The sequence below is a fragment of the Salmo trutta genome, chromosome 31, assembly GCF_901001165.1.
Source record: "Salmo trutta chromosome 31, fSalTru1.1, whole genome shotgun sequence".
Taxonomy (NCBI): domain Eukaryota; kingdom Metazoa; phylum Chordata; class Actinopteri; order Salmoniformes; family Salmonidae; genus Salmo; species Salmo trutta.
Window position 1 is genome coordinate 40,908,094 of NC_042987.1, and position 21,690 is coordinate 40,929,783.

At 46.6% G+C, this 21,690-nt stretch overlaps 1 protein-coding gene across 21 annotated transcripts in view; it reads left to right on the forward strand.

Moving 5' to 3' along the window:
* The window catches only part of epb41l3b (erythrocyte membrane protein band 4.1-like 3b), a 108,472-nt gene that overhangs the window by 18,940 nt on the left and 67,842 nt on the right, over nucleotides 1–21,690 (forward strand). For 20 of the 21 annotated variants that reach the window (XM_029726566.1, XM_029726578.1, XM_029726575.1 and 17 more), the window contains exons 2-3: nucleotides 3,795–3,946; nucleotides 12,530–12,670. In XM_029726566.1, the coding sequence (XP_029582426.1) occupies nucleotides 3,806–3,946; nucleotides 12,530–12,670 (282 nt within the window). In that variant the 5' untranslated portion in view covers nucleotides 3,795–3,805. The remainder of the gene's footprint in view (nucleotides 1–3,794; nucleotides 3,947–12,529; nucleotides 12,671–21,690) is intronic. The other variant, XM_029726576.1, reaches the window with a different exon arrangement.

Here is a 21,690-nt window from a genome sequence, read left to right on the forward strand (position 1 = left end):
CTCTAGCCTTAATAAACACATGTTCTGGAGTCACTCCCAGTCCATCTCTAGCCTTAATAAACACATGTTCTGGAGTCACTCCCAGTCCATCTCTAGCCTTAATAAACACATGTTCTGGAGTCACTCCCAGTCCATCTCTAGCCTTAATAAACACATGTTCTGGAGTCACTCCCAGTCCATCTCTAGCCTTAATAAACACATGTTCTGGAGTCACTCCCAGTCCATCTCTAGCCCTGTAAACACATGTTCTGGAGTCACTCCCAGTCCATCTCTAGCCTTAATAAACACATGTTGTGGAGTCACTCCCAGTCCATCTCTAGCCTTAATAAACACATGTTCTGGAGTCACTCCCAGTCCATCTCTAGCCCTGTAAACACATGTTCTGGAGTCACTCCCAGTCCATCTCTAGCCTTAATAAACACATGTTCTGGAGTCACTCCCAGTCCATCTCTAGCCTTAATAAACACATGTTCTGGAGTCACTCCCAGTCCATCTCTAGCAATGTGAACACATGTTCTGGAGTCACTCCCAGTCCATCTCTAGCCTTAATAAACACATGTTCTGGAGTCACTCCCAGTCCATCTCTAGCCTTAATAAACACATGTTCTGGAGTCACTCCCAGTCCATCTCTAGCCTTAATAAACACATGTTCTGGAGTCACTCCCAGTCCATCTCTAGCCTTAATAAACACATGTTCTGGAGTCACTCCCAGTCCAATCCCAGGATAAAAACAGTAAGAATGTCTCCCAAATGGCACCCTATTCCCTACATAGTGCACTACTACCCTAATGGCTCTGGTCTAAAGTAGTGCACAACTACCCTATAGGCTCTGGTCTAAAGTAGTGCTCTATGTAGGGAATAGGGTGCCATTTGGTATGCAGCCTAAAGAAACAAGCTGCTTATGGCTTTCAAAGGGTTTATTTCTGTTCTATGAAAACAAGGCTGGATTTATAACGAAATGAAATCAACATTATCCAAATCCTTTTAAACTAAATAACCTTCTCTCTTCTCTGAGTGAGTGGGTAGTGTATTGTTGTGGGTTGGCAGAGCCTGCTTTGGCATCTCATTGTAATCCTATTCCCAGCTCAGTTGCCACGTCAACACAGCCAAGAGAGAAGGGTAGAGAAGGTAGATTCTATCGCTACGTTCTAAGCTAACAGTGAAACAACAAATCCTTAGTCAGGACAGGAATTGAAGACGGTGAACAGTGGTCCCTTCTGCACGACTTCAACTTTCTCTTGTAACGGAGTCATAACAATGACCTCACAGCTGTTCCACTGTTCAGTGTTTTTCACGATACAGTTACTAAATGTCCCATTAGCACCGTCCGCTACGTATTCAGAGCTTTTGCAGCGTGCCTGTACTTCGCTGAGGTATTGGCTGTGGAATCCTGGAGGCCCTCTATTACCATGTCTGTGGGTAAGAGCCCCTAGCCCTAGATATGGCAGGAGGTGTTAAATCTCTCTCTCTGTGGGTAAGAGCCCCTAGCCCTAGATATGGCAGGAGGAAGCACTCTGTCAGACATCCATACTACAAACCTCTAGGTACTTCACATAGTCTACAGAAGCTTGTTGGCCGTCCCTAGATAACCAGGATGGTGATCAGAGAGTGGTTGAGAGGTTTTTCTGTTTGACAGATACACAATTAGATGTTTCCTTCCCTTTAATGTGGTGATAGTTTTCCCATTTGAAAGGTTTGTTCCTGGCAGGTTTGTCCATTATTAGTGCTAGTCTGTTACTCTATTCATGCACCTAGTTTATTTAAGGTTTTTTACCTTTATTATGTTAGGACATCAACTTCACAAGAAAAACCACATAGCCATTTTCCAAGCAAGGAGAGGCATCAGAAATACAGCTAACATGAATCACTAACCTTTGACGATCTTCATCAGATGGCACTCATAGGACTTCATGTTACACAATACATGTATGTTTTGTTAGATAAAGTTCATATTTATATCAACAAAAAAACATTTTACATTGGCGCGTGATGTTCAGAAAATGTATTGCCACCCAAAACGTCCGGTGAATAAGCACATCAAGTTACAGAAATACTCATCATAAACGTTGATAAACTTTAAAACAGTTATTGAAATAATTATAGATACACTTCTCCTTAATGCAACCGCTGTGTCAGATTTTCAAATAGCTTTACGGCGAAAGCACATTTTTCAATATTCTGAGTACAGAGCTCAGCCATCAAAGCAAGCTATACAGTTACACGCCAAGTTCTGGAGTCAACTAAACTCAGAATTAGTATTATAAATCTTCCCTTACCTTTACTGATCTTTGTCGGAATGCACTCCCAGGACTCCCACTTCCACAAGAAATGTTCTTTTTGTTCGAAATACTCCATATTTATATCCAAATACGTCCTTTTGTTCGCGCGTTCAAATCACTATCCAAAGGCAAAATGCGCGAGCGTAAAACCAGAGACAAAAAGTCATAAAGTTCCATTACCGTTCTTAGAAACATGTCAAACGATGTTTACAATCAATCCTTAGGGTCTTTTTAACATAAAACTTTGATAATATTCCAACCGGACAATAGCGTATTCATTACAGAAGAAAAAGAATGAGCGGCGCGCCATGTGTGCCTGCGCAGTAAACAACTCGCTGGTCCCAGGCAGTCCACTCATTGACTGAGCTCCTATTCTCTGCCCAGTAACAGGAGACGCATAAAAAAAGTTTCTAAAGGCTGTTGACAGCCAATGGAAGCCTTAGGAAGTGCAATGTGACCCCACAGACATTGTAGTTTCGATAGGGATTAGAAAGAAAAACTACAAGCCTCAGATTTCCCACTTCCTGGTTGGATTTGTTTCTCAGGTTTTTGCCTGCCATATGAGTTCTGTTATACTCACAGACATCATTCAAACAGTTTTAGAATCTTCAGAGTGTTTTCTATCCAAATCTACTAATAACATGCAAATATTTGACTCTGGGTTCGAGTAGCAGGCAGTTTACTCTGGGCATGCTTTTCATCCAAACGTGAAAATACTGCCCCCTATCCCTCTGATTTACAATGACGGCCTAGGAACAGTGGGTTAACTGCCTTGTTCAGGGGCAGAACGACAGATGTGTACCTTGTCAGCTCGGAGATTCGAACTTGTAACCTTTCGGTTACTAGTCCAACGCTCTAAACACTAGGCCACCTGCCGCCCCTCCACTCTAACCACTAGGCCACCTGACGCCCCTCCACTCTAACCACTAGGCTACGCTGCCGCCCCTCCACTCTAACCACTAGGCTACCCTGCCGCCCCAGTGCAAGCGACTTCAAATACTAATTTCTCTGAACAGAAAAAATATATATATTCACAGGGAATACATTACATAGTATGGAGAAGCAATATTCCAATCCGCAGCATCATACTACTTAGAGAACTTATACTTTATGCTGGTTGTTGGGGTGGGATTGGCATGGCGGGGTCCTTGGGAAGCTTTCTATTTTTGGTGGGTGGGATTCCTCATGTCTTACTCGTTGATAGGAAATAGTTTAGTCCAAATCGGATGTTGAGTACTATATTTATTGAATATTATATGAATCCTATAAATTAAAATGGCCAATTTGGGTACTATTAATTAGCCTACTTTCTCAGAGAACATTTTATTTAAACAAAATAATGTTTCAGGAATGCCAATCTTACCTGTTTCTAACTACAAAAACAATTTCAGAACAATCTGAGATGGTGGGTATCACGGCTGGATGAAATTACATGACTCATCTAAATCCTCTCTTCCTCCTCCTATCTCTGTCTTTCTTTCTCTTCCTCCTCCTCCTCCTTTCTCTCTGTTCCAGTGTGATTCGCCATGACGACTGAATCAGGAGCAGACTCTGAGCCTAAGCAGGAGAAAGGAGGGAAGGAGAAAGGAGGGAAGGAGAAAAAGGAGAAGGCAGCAGAACACTTCCCAGCCGCAGCTGGATACAGCACACCTGCCAGGAATAACCAGGTAAGACATCGTACCTACTGATTAATTAATTAACCTGACAGTACAGTATATTAGGGGGTTACAGTGCTGAGCAGGGTGTTTACAGTCTCCTGACAGTACAGTATATTAGGGGGTTACAGTGCTGAGCAGGGCGTTTACAGTCTCCTGACAGTACAGTATATTAGAGGGGGTTACAGTGCTGAGCAGGGCGTTTACAGTCTCCTGACAGTACAGTATATTAAGGGGGTTACAGTGCTGAGCAGGGTGTTTACAGTCTCCTGACAGTACAGTATATTAGGGGGGGTTACAGTGCTGAGCAGGGCGTTTACAGTCTCCTGACAGTACAGTATATTAGAGGGGGTTACAGTGCTGAGCAGGGCGTTTACAGTCTCCTGACAGTACAGTATATTAGGGGGGTTACAGTGCTGAGCAGGGTGTTTACAGTCTCCTGACAGTACAGTATATTAGGGGGGTTACAGTGCTGAGCAGGGCGTTTACAGTCTCCTGACAGTACAGTATATTAGGGGGGTTACAGTGCTGAGCAGGGTGTTTACAGTCTCCTGACAGTACAGTATATTAGGGGGGTTACAGTGCTGAGCAGGGTGTTTACAGTCTCCTGACAGTACAGTATATTAGGGGTTACAGTGCTGAGCAGGGCGTTTACAGTCTCCTGACAGTACAGTATATTAGGGGGGTTACAGTGCTGAGCAGGGCGTTTACAGTCTCCTGACAGTACAGTATATTAGGAGGGGTTACAGTGCTGAGCAGGGCGTTTACAGTCTAGTGACAGTACAGTATATTAGGGGGGTTACAGTGCTGAGCAGGGTGTTTACAGTCTCCTGACAGTACAGTATATTAGGGGGGTTACAGTGCTGAGCAGGGTGTTTACAGTCTCCTGACAGTACAGTGTATTAAGGGGGTTACAGTGCTGAGCAGGGCGTTTACAGTCTCCTGACAGTACAGTATATTAGGGGGGTTACAGTGCTGAGCAGGGTGTTTACAGTCTCCTGACAGTACAGTATATTAGGGGGGTTACAGTGCTGAGCAGGGTGTTTACAGTCTCCTGACAGTACAGTATATTAGGGGGGTTACAGTGCTGAGCAGGGTGTTTACAGTCTCCTGACAGTACAGTATATTAGGGGGGTTACAGTGCTGAGCAGGGCGTTTACAGTCTCCTGACAGTACAGTATATTAGGGGGGTTACAGTGCTGAGCAGGGCGTTTACAGTCTCCTGACAGTACAGTATATTAGGGGGGTTACAGTGCTGAGCAGGGCGTTTACAGTCTCCTGACAATACAGTATATTAGAGGGGGTTACAGTGCTGAGCAGGGTGTTTACAGTCTCCTGACAGTACAGTATATTAGGGGGGTTACAGTGCTGAGCAGGGTGTTTACAGTCTCCTGACAGTACAGTATATTAGGGGGGTTACAGTGCTGAGCAGGGCGTTTACAGTCTCCTGACAGTACAGTCTGACATGTACATATGACAATAGAAAAGCTCTGAATCATGGCTTGAAAAGCTAGCTGCTAGTGCTGAGGAGTCTCGTAGCTAGCTGCTAGTGCTGAGGAGTCCCGTAGCTAGCTGCCAGTGCTGAGGAGTCCCGTAGCTAGCTGCTAGTGCTGAGGAGTCTCGTAGCTAGCTGCTAGTGCTGAGGAGTCCCGTAGCTAGCTGCTAGTGCTGAGGAGTCCCGTAGCTAGCTGTTAGTGCTGAGGAGTCACGTAGCTAGCTGCTAGTGCTGAGGAGTCACGTAGCTAGCTGCCAGTGCTGAGGAGTCACGTAGCTAGCTGTTAGTGCTGAGGAGTCACGTAGCTAGCTGTTAGTGCTGAGGAGTCACGTAGCTAGCTGCCAGTGCTGAGGAGTCCCGTAGCTAGCTGCTAGTGCTGAGGAGTCCCGTAGCTAGCTGCTAGTGCTGAGGAGTCCCGTAGCTAGCTGCTAGTGCTGAGGAGTCCCGTAGCTAGCTGTTAGTGCTGAGGAGTCACGTAGCTAGCTGTTAGTGCCGAGGAGTCACGTAGCTAGCTGCCAGTGCCGAGGAGTCACGTAGCTAGCTGCCAGTGCCGAGGAGTCACGTAGCTAGCTGCCAGTGCCGAGGAGTCACGTAGCTAGCTGCCAGTGCCGAGGAGTCACGTAGCTAGCTGCCAGTGCCGAGGAGTCACGTAGCTAGCTGCCAGTGCCGAGGAGTCCCGTAGCTAGCTGCCAGTGCCGAGGAGTCCCGTAGCTAGCTGCCAGTGCCGAGGAGCCAGTGCCGAGGAGTCCCGTAGCTAGCTGCCAGTGCCGAGGAGTCCCGTAGCTAGCTGCCAGTGCCGAGGAGTCCCGTAGCTAGCTGCCAGTGCCGAGGAGTCCCGTAGCTAGCTGCCAGTGCCGAGGAGTCCCGTAGCTAGCTGCCAGTGCCGAGGAGTCCCGTAGCTAGCTGCCAGTGCCGAGGAGTCCCGTAGCTAGCTGCCAGTGCCGAGGAGTCCCGTAGCTAGCTGCCAGTGCCGAGGAGTCCCGTAGCTAGCTGCCAGTGCCGAGGAGTCCCGTAGCTAGCTGCCAGTGCCGAGGAGTCCCGTAGCTAGCTGCTAGTGCCGAGGAGTCCCGTAGCTAGCTGCTAGTGCCGAGGAGTCCCGTAGCTAGCTGCTAGTGCCGAGGAGTCCCGTAGCTAGCTGCTAGTGCCGAGGAGTCCCGTAGCTAGCTGCTAGTGCTGAGGAGTCCCGTAGCTAGCTGCTAGTGCTGAGGAGTCCCGTAGCTAGCTGCTAGTGCTGAGGAGTCCCGTAGCTAGCTGCTAGTGCTGAGGAGTCCCGTAGCTAGCTGCTAGTGCTTAGCATTATCCACATTGTAGGTTCTTTTTTTGTTTGTTTTTTAAACAACTAATTGATCGAAGTCGGATCAATTATTTGAATTTCATTCAATTCTGAGGTTTTCTGTGAGCTCAATGTTCGCATTGCGTAGTTTCTCTAGAGATCAATTGGATCAAGCCTGAACACTTTATTTATTGTTTACTTTATGTATTGTATATATTTTTATTTTTTTGTGGAGTGATTTTTATTTCATTCGTTTTTTTATCTCTCACTTGTTTTCTTTGGTGGAAATAAGTACATAAATTGTACGATGTATTAGGGAGTTGTAGTTTCCAGCAGGCCAACATTCTACACAGTTTAGCGCAGAAGACATGGTAATTAACTACAATGACCATAATCCATAGCGTGCCTACTAAAATAGTTATTTTGTCCGACAGCAGCTCTTTAGCGACGAGATGACTTGGAATGAAATAATAAAGTAATCTAATAAAACAAACATTTTATTAAAGTGAATAAATGATGGTTAATAAAGTTAATAAAGCATCATCGGACTATTTATTCATTGTTTTATTCTGTGTTACAAATCGAACCGAAACCGAACTGACGTCAAGAAGCACTAATGGCTCAGTCCTAGTTGCAGCATAGCCCTGCAGACTCTCACACAGCTACTAATCACTGAACAGTGACAGGGTACAGAGCGTTCACGACAGGTCCACCCATTACGAGTTTTCAACACCGATACCGATTTATTGGAGGACCCAAAAAAAGTAGATTACCGTCCAATCAGCAGATCTGTCTGTCTGTCTGTAATAATGACAATTACAACAATACTGAATGAACACTTTTGTTTAAACTTAGTATAATATAAAAATCAATTTAGTCTCAAATAAATAATGAAACATGTTCAATTTGGATTAAATAATGCAAAAACGAAGTGTTGGAGAAGAAAGTAAAAGTGCAATATGTGCCATGTAAGAAAGCTAACGTTTAAGTTCCTTGCTCAGAACATGAGAACATATGAAAGCTGGTGGTTCCTTTTAACATGAGTCTTCAATATTCCCAGGTAAGAAGTTTTAGGTTGTAGTTATTATAGGAATTATAGGACTATTTCTCTCTATACCGTTTGTATTTCATATACCTTTGACTATTGGATTTTCTTATAGGCACTTTAGTATTGCCAGGCTAATCTCAGGAGTTGATAGGCTTGAAGTCATAAACAGCGCTGTGAATCAAGCATTGCGAAAAGCAACAAGCATTGCGAAGAGCTGCTGGCGAACGCAGGAAAGTGCTGTTTGAATGAATGCTTACGAGCCTGCTGCTGCCTACCACCGCTCAGTTAGACTGCTCTATCAAATATCAAATCATAGACTTAATTATAATATAATAAACACAGAAATACGAGCCATAGGTCATTAATATGGTCAAATCCGGAAACTATAATTCGAAAACAATTTTTTTTCCCCAGTGAAATCCGGAACCGTTCCGTATTTTATCTAACGGGTGGCATCCCTAAGTCTAAATATTGCTGTTAGCCAGGAGGAAGGAGTGTATTGATCTAGCCAGGAGGAAGGAGTGTATTGATCTAGCCAGGAGGAAGGAGTGTATTGATCTAGCCAGGAGGAAGGAGTGTATTGATCTAGCCAGGAGGAAGGAGAGTGTATTGATCTAGCCAGGAGGAAGGAGAGTGTATTGATCTAGCCAGGAGGAAGGAGTGTATTGATCTAGCCAGGAGGAAGGAGTGTATTGATCTAGCCAGGAGGAAGGAGAGTGTATTGATCTAGCCAGGAGGAAGGAGTCTATTGATCTAGCCAGGAGGAAGGAGTGTGTATTGATCTAGCCAGGAGGAAGGAGTGTATTGATTTAGCCAGGAGGAAGGAGTGTATTGATCTAGGAAGGAGGAAGGAGTGTATTGATCTAGCCAGGAGGAAGGAGTGTATTGATTTAGCCAGGAGGAAGGAGTGTATTGATCTAGCCAGGAGGAAGGAGTGTATTGATCTAGCCAGGAGGAAGGAGAGTGTATTGATCTAGCCAGGAGGAAGGAGAGTGTATTGATCTAGCCAGGAGGAAGGAGAGTGTATTGATCTAGCCAGGAGGAGGGAGTGTATTGATCTAGCCAGGAGGAAGGAGAGTGTATTGATCTAGCCAGGAGGAAGGAGTGTATTGATCTAGCCAGGAGGAAGGAGTGTATTGATCTAGCCAGGAGGAAGGAGTGTATTGATCTAGCCAGGAGGAAGGAGTGTATTGATCTAGCCAGGAGGAAGGAGTGTATTGATCTAGCCAGGAGGAAGGAGTGTATTGATCTAGCCAGGAGGAAGGAGTGTATTGATCTAGCCAGGAGGAGGGAGTGTATTGATCTAGCCAGGAGGAAGGAGAGTGTATTGATCTAGCCAGGAGGAAGGAGAGTGTATTGATCTAGCCAGGAGGAAGGAGTGTATTGATCTAGCCAGGAGGAAGGAGTGTATTGATCTAGCCAGGAGGAAGGAGTGTATTGATTTAGCCAGGAGGAAGGAGTGTATTGATCTAGCCAGGAGGAAGGAGTGTATTGATCTAGCCAGGAGGAAGGAGTGTATTGATCTAGCCAGGAGGAAGGAGTGTATTGATCTAGCCAGGAGGAGGGAGTGTATTGATCTAGCCAGGAGGAAGGAGTGTATTGATCTAGCCAGGAGGAAGGAGAGTGTATTGATCTAGCCAGGAGGAAGGAGTGTATTGATCTAGCCAGGAGGAAGGAGTGTATTGATCTAGCCAGGAGGAGGGAGTGTATTGATCTAGCCAGGAGGAGGGAGTGTATTGATCTAGCCAGGAGGAAGGAGTGTATTGATCTAGCCAGGAGGAAGGAGAGTGTATTGATCTAGCCAGGAGGAAGGAGTGAATTGATCTAGCCAGGAGGAGGGAGTGTATTGATCTAGCCAGGAGGAAGGAGAGTATTGATCTAGCCAGGAGGAGGGAGTGTATTGATTTAGCCAGGAGGAAGGAGTGTATTGATCGAGGAAGGAGTGTATTGATCTAGCCAGGAGGAAGGAGTGTATTGATTTAGCCAGGAGGAAGGAGTGTATTGATCTAGCCAGGAGGAAGGAGTGTATTGATCTAGCCAGGAGGAGGGAGTGTATTGATCTAGCTAGGAGGAAGGAGAGTGTATTGATCTAGCCAGGAGGAAGGAGAGTATTGATCTAGCCAGGAGGAAGGAGTGTATTGATCTAGCCAGGAGGAAGGAGTGTATTGATCTAGCCAGGAGGAAGGAGTGTATTGATCTAGCCAGGAGGAAGGAGAGTGTATTGATCTAGCCAGGAGGAAGGAGAGTGTATTGATCTAGCCAGGAGGAAGGAGAGTGTATTGATCTAGCCAGGAGGAAGGAGTGTATTGATTTAGCCAGGAGGAAGGAGTGTATTGATCTAGCCAGGAGGAAGGAGTGTATTGATCTAGCCAGGAGGAAGGAGTGTATTGATCTAGCCAGGAGGAAGGAGTATATTGATCTAGCCAGGAGGAAGGAGTGTATTGATCTAGCCAGGAGGAAGGAGTGTATTGATCTAGCCAGGAGGAAGGAGTGTATTGATCTAGCCAGGAGGAAGGAGTGTATTGATCTAGCCAGGAGGAAGGAGTGTATTGATCTAGCCAGGAGGAAGGAGTGTATTGATCTAGCCAGGAGGAAGGAGTGTATTGATCTAGCCAGGAGGAAGGAGAGTGTATTGATCTAGCCAGGAGGAAGGAGTCTATTGATCTAGCCAGGAGGAAGGAGAGTGTATTGATCTAGCCAGGAGGAAGGAGTATGTGGATCTAGCCAGGAGGAATCCATTCGATAGCCAGAAAGTAAGTGTCTCGAATCCAAAGTAGCCTGCCTTTGAGCAGCACATCCATTTGAAAGTAAAATATATTGGAGTCAAGCTACCTTTTTTCTTCTCACAAAGCCACTCAGAAGTCAGTAGTGCCTTGTCAGTATTTGTATTTATTATGGATCCCCATTAGTTCCTGCCAAGGCAGCAGCTACTCTTCCTGGGGTTTATTATGGATCCCCATTAGTTCCTGCCAAGGCAGCAGCTACTCTTCCTGGGGTTTATTATGGATCCCCATTAGTTCCTGCCAAGGCAGCAGCTACTCTTCCTGGGGTTTATTATGGATCCCCATTAGTTCCTGCCAAGGCAGCAGCTACTCTTCCTGGGGTCCTGAAAAATTAAGGCAGTTTATAACATTTTACAGTACACGTATCTACAGTACAAAATGTGTGTGTAATCATGTGTCTGTGCCAATGTTTGTTTTGCTTCACAGTCCCTGCTGTTCCATAAGGTGTTTTTTTAATCTGTTTTTTAAATCACATTTTTCTGCTTGCGTCAGTCACCTGATGTGGAATAGAGTTCCATGTAGTCATGGCTCTATGTAGTACTGTGTTGCCTCCCATAGTCTGTTCTGGACTTGGGGACTGTGAAGAGACCTCTTGTAGCATGTCTTGTGGTGTATGGATGGGTGTCTGAGCTGTGTGCCAGTAGTTTAGACAGATAGCTCGGTGCATTCAACATGTCAAACCTCTCACAAATACAAGTAGTGATGAAGTCAATCTCTCCTCCACTTTCAGCCAGGAGAGATTGACATGCATATTATTAATATTAGCTCTGTGTTCATCCAAGGGCCAGCTGTGCTGCCCTGTTCTGAACCCATTGCAATTTTCCTAAGTCCTTCTTTGTGGCACCTGACCACACTACTGAACAGACAGGTAACTCTTTAGGTGTGACAAAACTACAGTCTGTAGGACCTGCCTTGTTGATAGTGTTGTTAAGAAGGCAGAGCAGCGCCTTTATTATGGACAGACTTCTCCCCATCTTAGCTACTGTTGCATCAATATGTTTTGACCATGACAGTGTATAATCCAGGGCTACTCCAAGCAGTTCAGTCACCTCCACTTGCTCAATTTCCACATTATTTAATTATTTATGATTTGTCCCAAATACAATGCTTTTAGTTTTAGAAATATTTAGGACTAACTTATTCCTTCCCACCTATTCTGAAACTAACAGCAGCTCTTTGCAACACTTAAGTCATTTCAGTCGCTGTTGTAGCTGACATGTATAGTGTTGAGCCATCCACATACATAGACACTCTGGCTTTACTCAAAGCCAGTGGCATGTCATTAGTAAATATTTTTTTTAAAAGGGGCCTAGACAGCTGTCCTGGGGAATTCCTGACTCTACCTGGATTATATTGGAGAGGCTTCCATTAAAGAACACCCTCTGTGTTCTATTAGACAGGTAACTCTTTATCCACATTATAGCAGGGGGTGTAAAGCCATAACACATACTTTTTTCCAGCAGCAGACTATGATCGATAATGTCAAAAGCCACACTGAAGTTTACAAAACAGCCCCCACAGTCTTTTTATCATACATTTCTCTCAGCCAATCTTCAGTCATTTGTGTAAGTGTTGTGCTTGTTGAATGTCCATCCCTATAAGCGTGCTGAAATTCTGTTGTAAATTTGTTTACTGTAAAACAAATTGTGAGTTGGAAGTGCCTTGTCGGTGAGGACAAGAAAACTAAGAAAAGTCTTTTTTTTGCGGGGGATAGAACTGATAAAACATTGTCATAGTGGATTATTTTCCTCTGCCTATTTAATGACTAAACACTGTCATTCTGTTTCTTATCTGCCCATTGACATTACCAACAACGCGTATTAAACAGACACTCACCTAGCTACTTTAAGACGGATGCGCTAATAACTAATGGATACATTCTGGATAAGGGTGACTGCTAAATGACAAAAATGTACACGTAAAATGTAGACAACTGGCTCCTAACGAAGCCTCAATCAACTAAACCCCGTCGGTGTTTCCTGTTTCCTTTCTCTAGTTTGAGGAGGACCTGTCGTCAACCAGGTCGTCAACCAGTCGCCTGTCAATCAAGTCTCCGCTGAGGGGAGTCAAGAAGCTGAAGAACATGCAGTGTAAAATCACCCTGCTAGATGGCTCTGACTACACCATGACGGTGGATGTAAGTACAGGGGGGATGAGGAAGATGAGGAGGATGAGGAGGAGGAAGAGGAGGGTATGAGGGAGGAGGTTGCTACTATCTGCCATCTGTCCAGGGCGGATGTGAATGGACGAAATTCTAATAGCTAATTTCAGATTTGATCGCTCTCTCTCTCTCTCTCTCTCAAATTAGATAGATAAGATGTATGAAATTACTTTTCTGCCATCAAATTCCAGAGAAACTATCATCTCCTAATGGTATACAGTAACAGCAACTTAGCTTCCAGTTCTGTCGGATTTGATTTAGCTTAGAGTTGTGTGTGTTTGTGTGTGTGTGTGTGTGTGTGTGTGTGTGTGTGTGTGTGTGTGTGTCAGATTTGATTTAGTTTAGAGTTGTGTGTGTGTGTCAGATTTGATTTAGTTTAGAGTTGTGTGTGTGTGTGTGTGTGTGTGTAGACAGACAGGGAGAAGATTCAACATGCCAAGGACTCAACGTTCCTTCCACCCAAACAAACACCCAAATCTCCTTTAGCCAGATAGAGAATAGAGCCCCATTAGGAGGGGTGGGGGGGGTAGATTAGCCCTATGTTTGGGTGGGAGGGGGGGGTAGATTAGCCCTATGTTTGGGTGGGGGCTTTGGAACAGGAGGGGTTTAGGAACGGTTGTGTGTTTATGGCTGTGGGTTGAAAAGGATCAGTGTCGTACCGCTCACTGTTCTCTGTGTGAGTCACTCCCAGTCCTACTGTACCCTCCTGCTGTGGACGGCCAGCACTTCTGAACAACATCTAATCTGGATGGGGTTTAGACGTACAGGGATTGGTGTATGAGCTAGTTTGGGGTCGTTTGGGGGTTGTTTGCAGAAACTTTGGGGTGATTTAAAAAAAATGTTTTAGGAACTATACCGTTTGTTTTCTTGCTTAATATTGAGGTATACCCCGACTGATACAGTCATTTATATTGAGTTATATCCCGACTGATACGGTCATTTATATTGAGGTATACCCCGACTGATACAGTCCACACAGAACAGTTATTGGATGTTAAGGGAAGGTGTGTGTGAGAGAGAGAATGACCACAGGAGCCCAGCCTTCCAATCAAAGAGACCAACTGGTACCACCTTTACACTGTGATACGTTGTACAGCAAGACGTCGTAGACAGAACACAATCAGAATGATTGAGAGCTGTTTGACACTGGGAAGACGTTTATATGACTCGGTGCGGTCTGTGGTCTGTGGTCTGTGGCTGGGTCATGTATTAGTGTATCTGCCTCCCCTGCATGAGAGAAGACCGTGAGGAGGGGAGAGAGCCTCCCGAGGGATCTCCCTGGGTTACCTCATCTGTTTACAGATTTATAGTACCCCCTGCTGGTTAAAGCCAGCAGCATATTACACAGGCTAGCTGGTTACAGGCTGGTTAAAGCCAGCAGCATATTACACAGGCTAGCTGGTTACAGGCTGGTTAAAGCCAGCAGCATATTACACAGGCTAGCTGGTTACAGGCTGGTTAAAGCTAGCAGCATATTACACAGGCTAGCTGGTTACAGGCTGGTTAAAGCCAGCAGCATATTACACAGGCTAGCTGGTTACAGGCTGGTTAAAGCTAGCAGCATATTACAGACACAGGCTAGCTGGTTACAGGCTGGTTAAAGCTAGCAGCATATTACACAGGCTAGCTGGTTACAGGCTGGTTAAAGCCAGCAGCATATTACACAGGCTAGCTGGTTACAGGCTGGTTAAAGCCAGCAGCATATTACACAGGCTAGCTGGTTACAGGCTGGTTAAAGCCAGCAGCATATTACACAGGCTAGCTGGTTACAGGCTGGTTAAAGCCAGCAGCATATTACACAGGCTAGCTGGTTACAGGCTGGTTAAAGCTAGCAGCATATTACACAGGCTAGCTGGTTACAGGCTGGTTAAAGCCAGCAGCATATTACACAGGCTAGCTGGTTACAGGCTGGTTAAAGCCAGCAGCATATTACACAGGCTAGCTGGTTACAGGCTGGTTAAAGCCAGCAGCATATTACACAGGCTAGCTGGTTACAGGCTGGTTAAAGCTAGCAGCATATTACAGACACAGGCTAGCTGGTTACAGGCTGGTTAAAGCCAGCAGCATATTATACAGGCTAGCTGGTTACAGGCTGGTTAAAGCCAGCAGCATATTATACAGGCTAGCTGGTTACAGGCTGGTTAAAGCTAGCAGCATATTACACAGGCTAGCTGGTTACAGGCTGGTTAAAGCTAGCAGCATTTTACACAGGCTAGCTGGTTTCAGGCTGGTTAAAGCTAGCAGCATTTTACACAGGCTAGCTGGTTACAGGCTGGTTAAAGCCAGCAGCATATTACACAGGCTAGCTGGTTACAGGCTGGTTAAAGCTAGCAGCATATTACACAGGCTAGCTGGTTACAGGCTGGTTAAAGCCAGCAGCATATTACACAGACACAGGCTAGCTGGTTACAGGCTGGTTAAAGCTAGCAGCATATTACACAGGCTAGCTGGTTTCAGGCTGGTTAAAGCTAGCAGCATGTTACAGAGGCTAGCTGGTTACAGGCTGGTTAAAACTAGCAGCATATTACACAGGCTAGCTGGTTACAGGCTGGTTAAAGCTAGCAGCATATTACACAGGCTAGCTGGTTACAGGCTGGTTAAAGCTAGCAGCATATTACACAGGCTAGCTGGTTACAGGCTGGTTAAAGCTAGCAGCATATTACAGACACAGGCTAGCTGGTTACAGGCTGGTTAAAGCCAGCAGCATATTATACAGGCTAGCTGGTTACAGGCTGGTTAAAGCCAGCAGCATATTATACAGGCTAGCTGGTTACAGGCTGGTTAAAGCTAGCAGCATATTACACAGGCTAGCTGGTTACAGGCTGGTTAAAGCTAGCAGCATTTTACACAGGCTAGCTGGTTACAGGCTGGTTAAAGCCAGCAGCATATTACACAGGCTAGCTGGTTACAGGCTGGTTAAAGCTAGCAGCATATTACACAGGCTAGCTGGTTACAGGCTGGTTAAAGCCAGCAGCATATTACACAGACACAGGCTAGCTGGTTACAGGCTGGTTAAAGCTAGCAGCATATTACACAGGCTAGCTGGTTTCAGGCTGGTTAAAGCTAGCAGCATGTTACAGAGGCTAGCTGGTTACAGGCTGGTTAAAACTAGCAGCATATTACACAGGCTAGCTGGTTACAGGCTGGTTAAAGCTAGCAGCATATTACACAGGCTAGCTGGTTACAGGCTGGTTAAAGCTAGCAGCATATTACACAGGCTAGCTGGTTACAGGCTGGTTAAAGCCAGCAGCATATTACACAGACACAGGCTAGCTGGTTACAGGCTGGTTAAAGCTAGCAGCATATTACACAGGCTAGCTGGTTTCAGGCTGGTTAAAGCTAGCAGCATGTTACAGAGGCTAGCTAGTTACAGGCTGGTTAAAACTAGCAGCATATTACACAGACACAGGCTAGCTGGTTACAGGCTGGTTAAAGCTAGCAGCATATTACACAGGCTAGCTGGTTACAGGCTGGTTAAAGCCAGCAGAATATTACAGACACAGGCTAGCTGGTTACATGCTGGTTACGGGCTGGTTAAAGCTAGCAGCATATTACACACACAGGCTAGCTGGTTACAGGCTGGTTAAAGCCAGCAGCATATTACACAGGCTAGCTGGTTACAGGCTGGTTAAAGCCAGCAGCATATTACACAGGCTAGCTGGTTACAGGCTCGTTAAAGCTAGCAGCATATTACACAGGCTAGCTGGTTACAGGCTGGTTAAAGTTAGCAGCATATTACACAGGCTAGCTGGTTACAGGCTGGTTAATGCCAGCAGCATATTACACAGGCTAGCTGGTTACAGGCTGGTTAAAGCCAGCAGCATATTACACAGACACAGGCTAGCTGGTTACAGGCTGGTTAAAGCCAGCAGCATATTACACAGGCTAGCTGGTTACAGGCTGGTTAAAGCCAGCAGCATATTACACAGGCTAGCTGGTTACAGGCTGGTTAAAGCCAGCAGCATATTACACAGACACAAGCTAGCTGGTTACAGGCTGGTTAAAGCCAGCAGCATATTACAGACACAGGCTAGCTGGTTACAGGCTGGTTAAAGCCAGCAGCATATTACACAGGCTAGCTGGTTACAGGCTGGTTAAAGCCAGCAGCATATTACACAGAGACAGGCTAGCTGGTTACAGGCTGGTTAAAGCCAGCAGCATATTACACACACAGGCTAGCTGGTTACAGGTTGGTTAAAGCTAGCAGCATATTACACAGGCTAGCTGGTTACAAGCTGGTTAAAGCCAGCAGCATATTACACAGGCTAGCTGGTTACAGGCTGGTTAAAGCCAGCAGCATATTACACAGGCTAGCTGGTTACAGGCTGGTTAAAGCCAGCAGCATATTACACAGGCTAGCTGGTTACAGGCTGGTTAAAGCCAGCAGCATATTACACAGGCTAGCTGGTTACAGGCTGGTTAAAGCCAGCAGCATATTACACAGGCTAGCTGGTTACAGGCTGGTTAAAGCCAGCAGCATATTACACAGGCTAGCTGGTTACAGGCTGGTTAAAGCCAGCAGCATATTACACAGGCTAGCTGGTTACAGGCTGGTTAAAGCCAGCAGCATATTACACAGGCTAGCTGGTTACAGGCTGGTTAAAGCTAGCAGCATATTACACAGGCTAGCTGGTTACAGGCTGGTTAAAGCTAGCAGCATATTACACAGGCTAGCTGGTTACAGGCTGGTTAAAGCCAGCAGCATATTACACAGGCTAGCTGGTTACAAGCTGGTTAAAGCCAGCAGCATATTACACAGGCTAGCTGGTTACAGGCTGGTTAAAGCTAGCAGCATATTACACAGGCTAGCTGGTTACAGGCTGGTTAAAGCTAGCAGCATATTACACAGACACAGGCTAGCTGGTTACAGGCTGGTTAAAGCTAGCAGCATATTACACAGGCTAGCTGGTTACAGGCTGGTTAAAGCCAGCAGCATATTACAGACACAGGCTAGCTGGTTACAGGCTGGTTAAAGCCAGCAGCATATTACACACACAGGCTAGCTGGTTACAGGTTGGTTAAAGCTAGCAGCATATTACACAGGCTAGCTGGTAACAGGCTGGTTAAAGCTAGCAGCATATTACACAGGCTAGCTGGTTACAGGCTGGTTAAAGCCAGCATCATATTACACAGGCTAGCTGGTTACAGGCTGGTTAAAGCCAGCAGCATATTACACAGGCTAGCTGGTTACAGGCTGGTTTAAGCCAGCAGCATATTACACAGGCTAGCTGGTTACAGGCTGGTTAAAACTAGCAGCATATTACACAGGCTAGCTGGTTACAGGCTGGTTAAAGCCAGCAGCATATTACACAGGCTAGCTGGTTACAGGCTGGTTAAAGCCAGCAGCATATTACACAGGCTAGCTGGTTACAGGCTGGTTAAAGCCAGCATCATATTACACAGGCTAGCTGGTTACAGGCTGGTTAAAGCCAGCAGCATATTACACAGGCTAGCTGGTTACAGGCTGGTTTAAGCCAGCAGCATATTACACAGGCTAGCTGGTTACAGGCTGGTTAAAACTAGCAGCATATTACACAAGCTAGCTGGTTACAGGCTGGTTAAAGCCAGCAGCATATTACACAGGCTAGCTGGTTACAGGCTGGTTAAAGCCAGCAGCATATTACACAGGCTAGCTGGTTACAGGCTGGTTAAAGCCAGCAGCATATTACACAGGCTAGCTGGTTACAGGCTGGTTAAAGCCAGCAGCATATTACACAGGCTAGCTGGTTACAGGCTGGTTAAAGCCAGCAGCATATTACACATTGAGAACATTGAGGTTAAAGGAAGATACTGAGTTCATTGTAGTGAGTCTGTTTTATCTCATTCCCCTTACTGTAGGAAGAAGACAAGTTGAGTACTGACAGACTCTCTGTCTCGCTGTCTCTCTCTCTCTCTCTTTCTCTGTCTCTCTCTGTCTCTCTTTCTCTCTCTGTCCCTCTCTCCCTCACTCTCCCTCCCTCCCTCTGTCTCACTCTCCCTCCCTCTGTCTCACTCTCTCTTTCTGTCTCACTCACTCTCTCCCTCTGTCTCACTCTCTCTCTCTGTCTCTCTCTCTCTCTCTGTCTCTCTCTCTCTCTCTGTCTCACTCTCTCCCTCTGTCTCACTCACTCTCTCTCTCTGTCTCTCTCACTCTCTCTCTCTCTCTCTCTCTCACTCTCCCCCTGTGGGAAAAATGTATTCACTGCGATCTTCCTTCAAGTCTGAGGGAAGAATCATTCGTTTCCCTTGTAGCTCGACCTTTAAAAAGAAAATCTAGTTTACCCTACGACTAAGGCCTGAAACATGCTGCTGTTTTGGTCTTGTTGTTATTAAGGAGAGTCATCGAGGGGTTGGTGTAGTTAAGTGTTATTTATATATATATATATATAACGGTTGATCTCTATTTTATTAACGCCTCCACCTTAGCTTAGTGGCTGTTTTCTTTTAATATGAGCTCTAATCTCATTATTAATAAACTCAGGTTTTCGTAGAACCTTTAAGAACAGCCATAGTTACTACGGGGGGGGGTCAGTTTGATTCAGAGCCTAAGTACAGTTATAGTACATGAGTGCAGAATCAGGTACCGGGCGGTTCATAGGGCAGAATCAGGTACCGGGCGGTTCATAGGGCAGAATCAGGTACCGGACGGTTCATAGGGCAGAATCAGGTACCGGACGGTTCATAGGGCAGAATCAGGTACCGGACGGTTCATAGGGCAGAATCAGGTACCGGACGGTTCATAGGGCAGAATCAGGTACCGGGCGGTTCATAGGGCAGAATCAGGTACCGGACGGTTCATAGGGCAGAATCAGGTACCGGACGGTTCATAGGGCAGAATCAGGTACCGGGCGGTTCATAGGGCAGAATCAGGTACCGGGCGGTTCATAGGGCAGAATCAGGTACGTACCGGACGGTTCATAGTGCAGAATCAGGTACCGGGCGGTTCATAGGGCAGAATCAGGTACCGGACGGTTCATAGGGCAGAATCAGGTACCGGGCGGTTCATAGGGCAGAATCAGGTACCGGGCGGTTCATAGGGCAGAATCAGGTACCGGGCGGTTCATATTGCAGAATCAGGTACGTACCGGACGGTTCATAGGGCAGAATCAGGTACCGGACGGTTCATAGGGCAGAATCAGGTACCGGAAGGTTCATAGGGCAGAATCAGGTACCGGACGGTTCATAGGGCAGAATCAGGTACCGGACGGTTCATAGTGCAGAATCAGGTACCGGACGGTTCATAGGGCAGAATCAGGTACCGGGCGGTTCATAGGGCAGAATCAGGTACCGGACGGTTCATAGTGCAGAATCAGGTACCGGGCGGTTCATAGGGCAGAATCAGGTACCGGACGGTTCATAGTGCAGAATCAGGTACCGGACGGTTCATAGTGCAGAATCAGGTACCGGACGGTTCATAGAGCAGAATCAGGTACCGGACGGTTCATAGAGCAGAATCAGGTACCGGACGGTTCATAGTGCAGAATCAGGTACGTACCGGACGGTTCATAGGGCAGAATCAGGTACCGGACGGTTCATAGTGCAGAATCAGGTACCGGACGGTTCATAGTGCAGAATCAGGTACCGGACGGTTCATAGTGCAGAATCAGGTACCGGACGGTTCATAGTGCAGAATCAGGTACCGGACGGTTCATAGTGCAGAATCAGGTACCGGACGGTTCATAGTGCAGAATCAGGTACCGGACGGTTCATAGTGCAGAATCAGGTACCGGACGGTTCATAGTGCAGAATCAGGTACCGGACGGTTCATAGTGCAGAATCAGGTACCGGACGGTTCATAGTGCAGAATCAGGTACCGGACGGTTCATAGAGCAGAATCAGGTACCGGACGGTTCATAGAGCAGAATCAGGTACCGGACGGTTCATAGAGCAGAATCAGGTACCGGACGGTTCATAGAGCAGAATCAGGTACCGGGCGGTTCATAGTGCAGAATCAGGTACCGGACGGTTCATAGGGCAGAATCAGGTACCGGGCGGTTCATAGGGCAGAATCAGGTACCGGGCGGTTCATAGTGCAGAATCAGGTACCGGACGGTTCATAGTGCAGAATCAGGTACCGGACGGTTCATAGAGCAGAATCAGGTACCGGACGGTTCATAGAGCAGAATCAGGTACCGGGCGGTTCATAGTGCAGAATCAGGTACGTACCGGACGGTTCATAGGGCAGAATCAGGTACGTACCGGACGGTTCATAGGGCAGAATCAGGTACCGGGCGGTTCATAGGGCAGAATCAGGTACCGGGCGGTTCATAGTGCAGAATCAGGTACGTACCGGACGGTTCATAGTGCAGAATCAGGTACCGGACGGTTCATAGTGCAGAATCAGGTACCGGACGGTTCATAGTGCAGAATCAGGTACCGGACGGTTCATAGTGCAGAATCAGGTACCGGACGGTTCATAGTGCAGAATCAGGTACCGGACGGTTCATAGGGCAGAATCAGGTACCGGACGGTTCATAGGGCAGAATCAGGTACCGGGCGGTTCATAGTGCAGAATCAGGTACCGGGCGGTTCATAGGGCAGAATCAGGTACCGGGCGGTTCATAGGGCAGAATCAGGTACCGGGCGGTTCATAGGGCAGAATCAGGTACCGGGCGGTTCATAGGGCAGAATCAGGTACCGGGCGGTTCATAGGGCGGAATCAGGTACCGGGCGGTTCATAGTGCAGAATCAGGTACCGGGCGGTTCATAGGGCAGAATCAGGTACCGGGCGGTTCATAGGGCAGAATCAGGTACCGGACGGTTCATAGGGCAGAATCAGGTACCGGGCGGTTCATAGTGCAGAATCAGGTACCGGACGGTTCATATTTGTCTAGAAAAATAACACCATCCTCAATGTAGTGTCATCAGTGGAGCTGTTTTTGATGTGACTGTATGGTGTGACGTTGTGATTGTGCTTGTGTGACTGTGTGACTGTGCTGGTGTGACTGTGTGACTGTGCAGGTGTGACTGTGCTGGTGTGACTGTGATTGTGCTGGTGTGACTGTGTGATTGTGCTG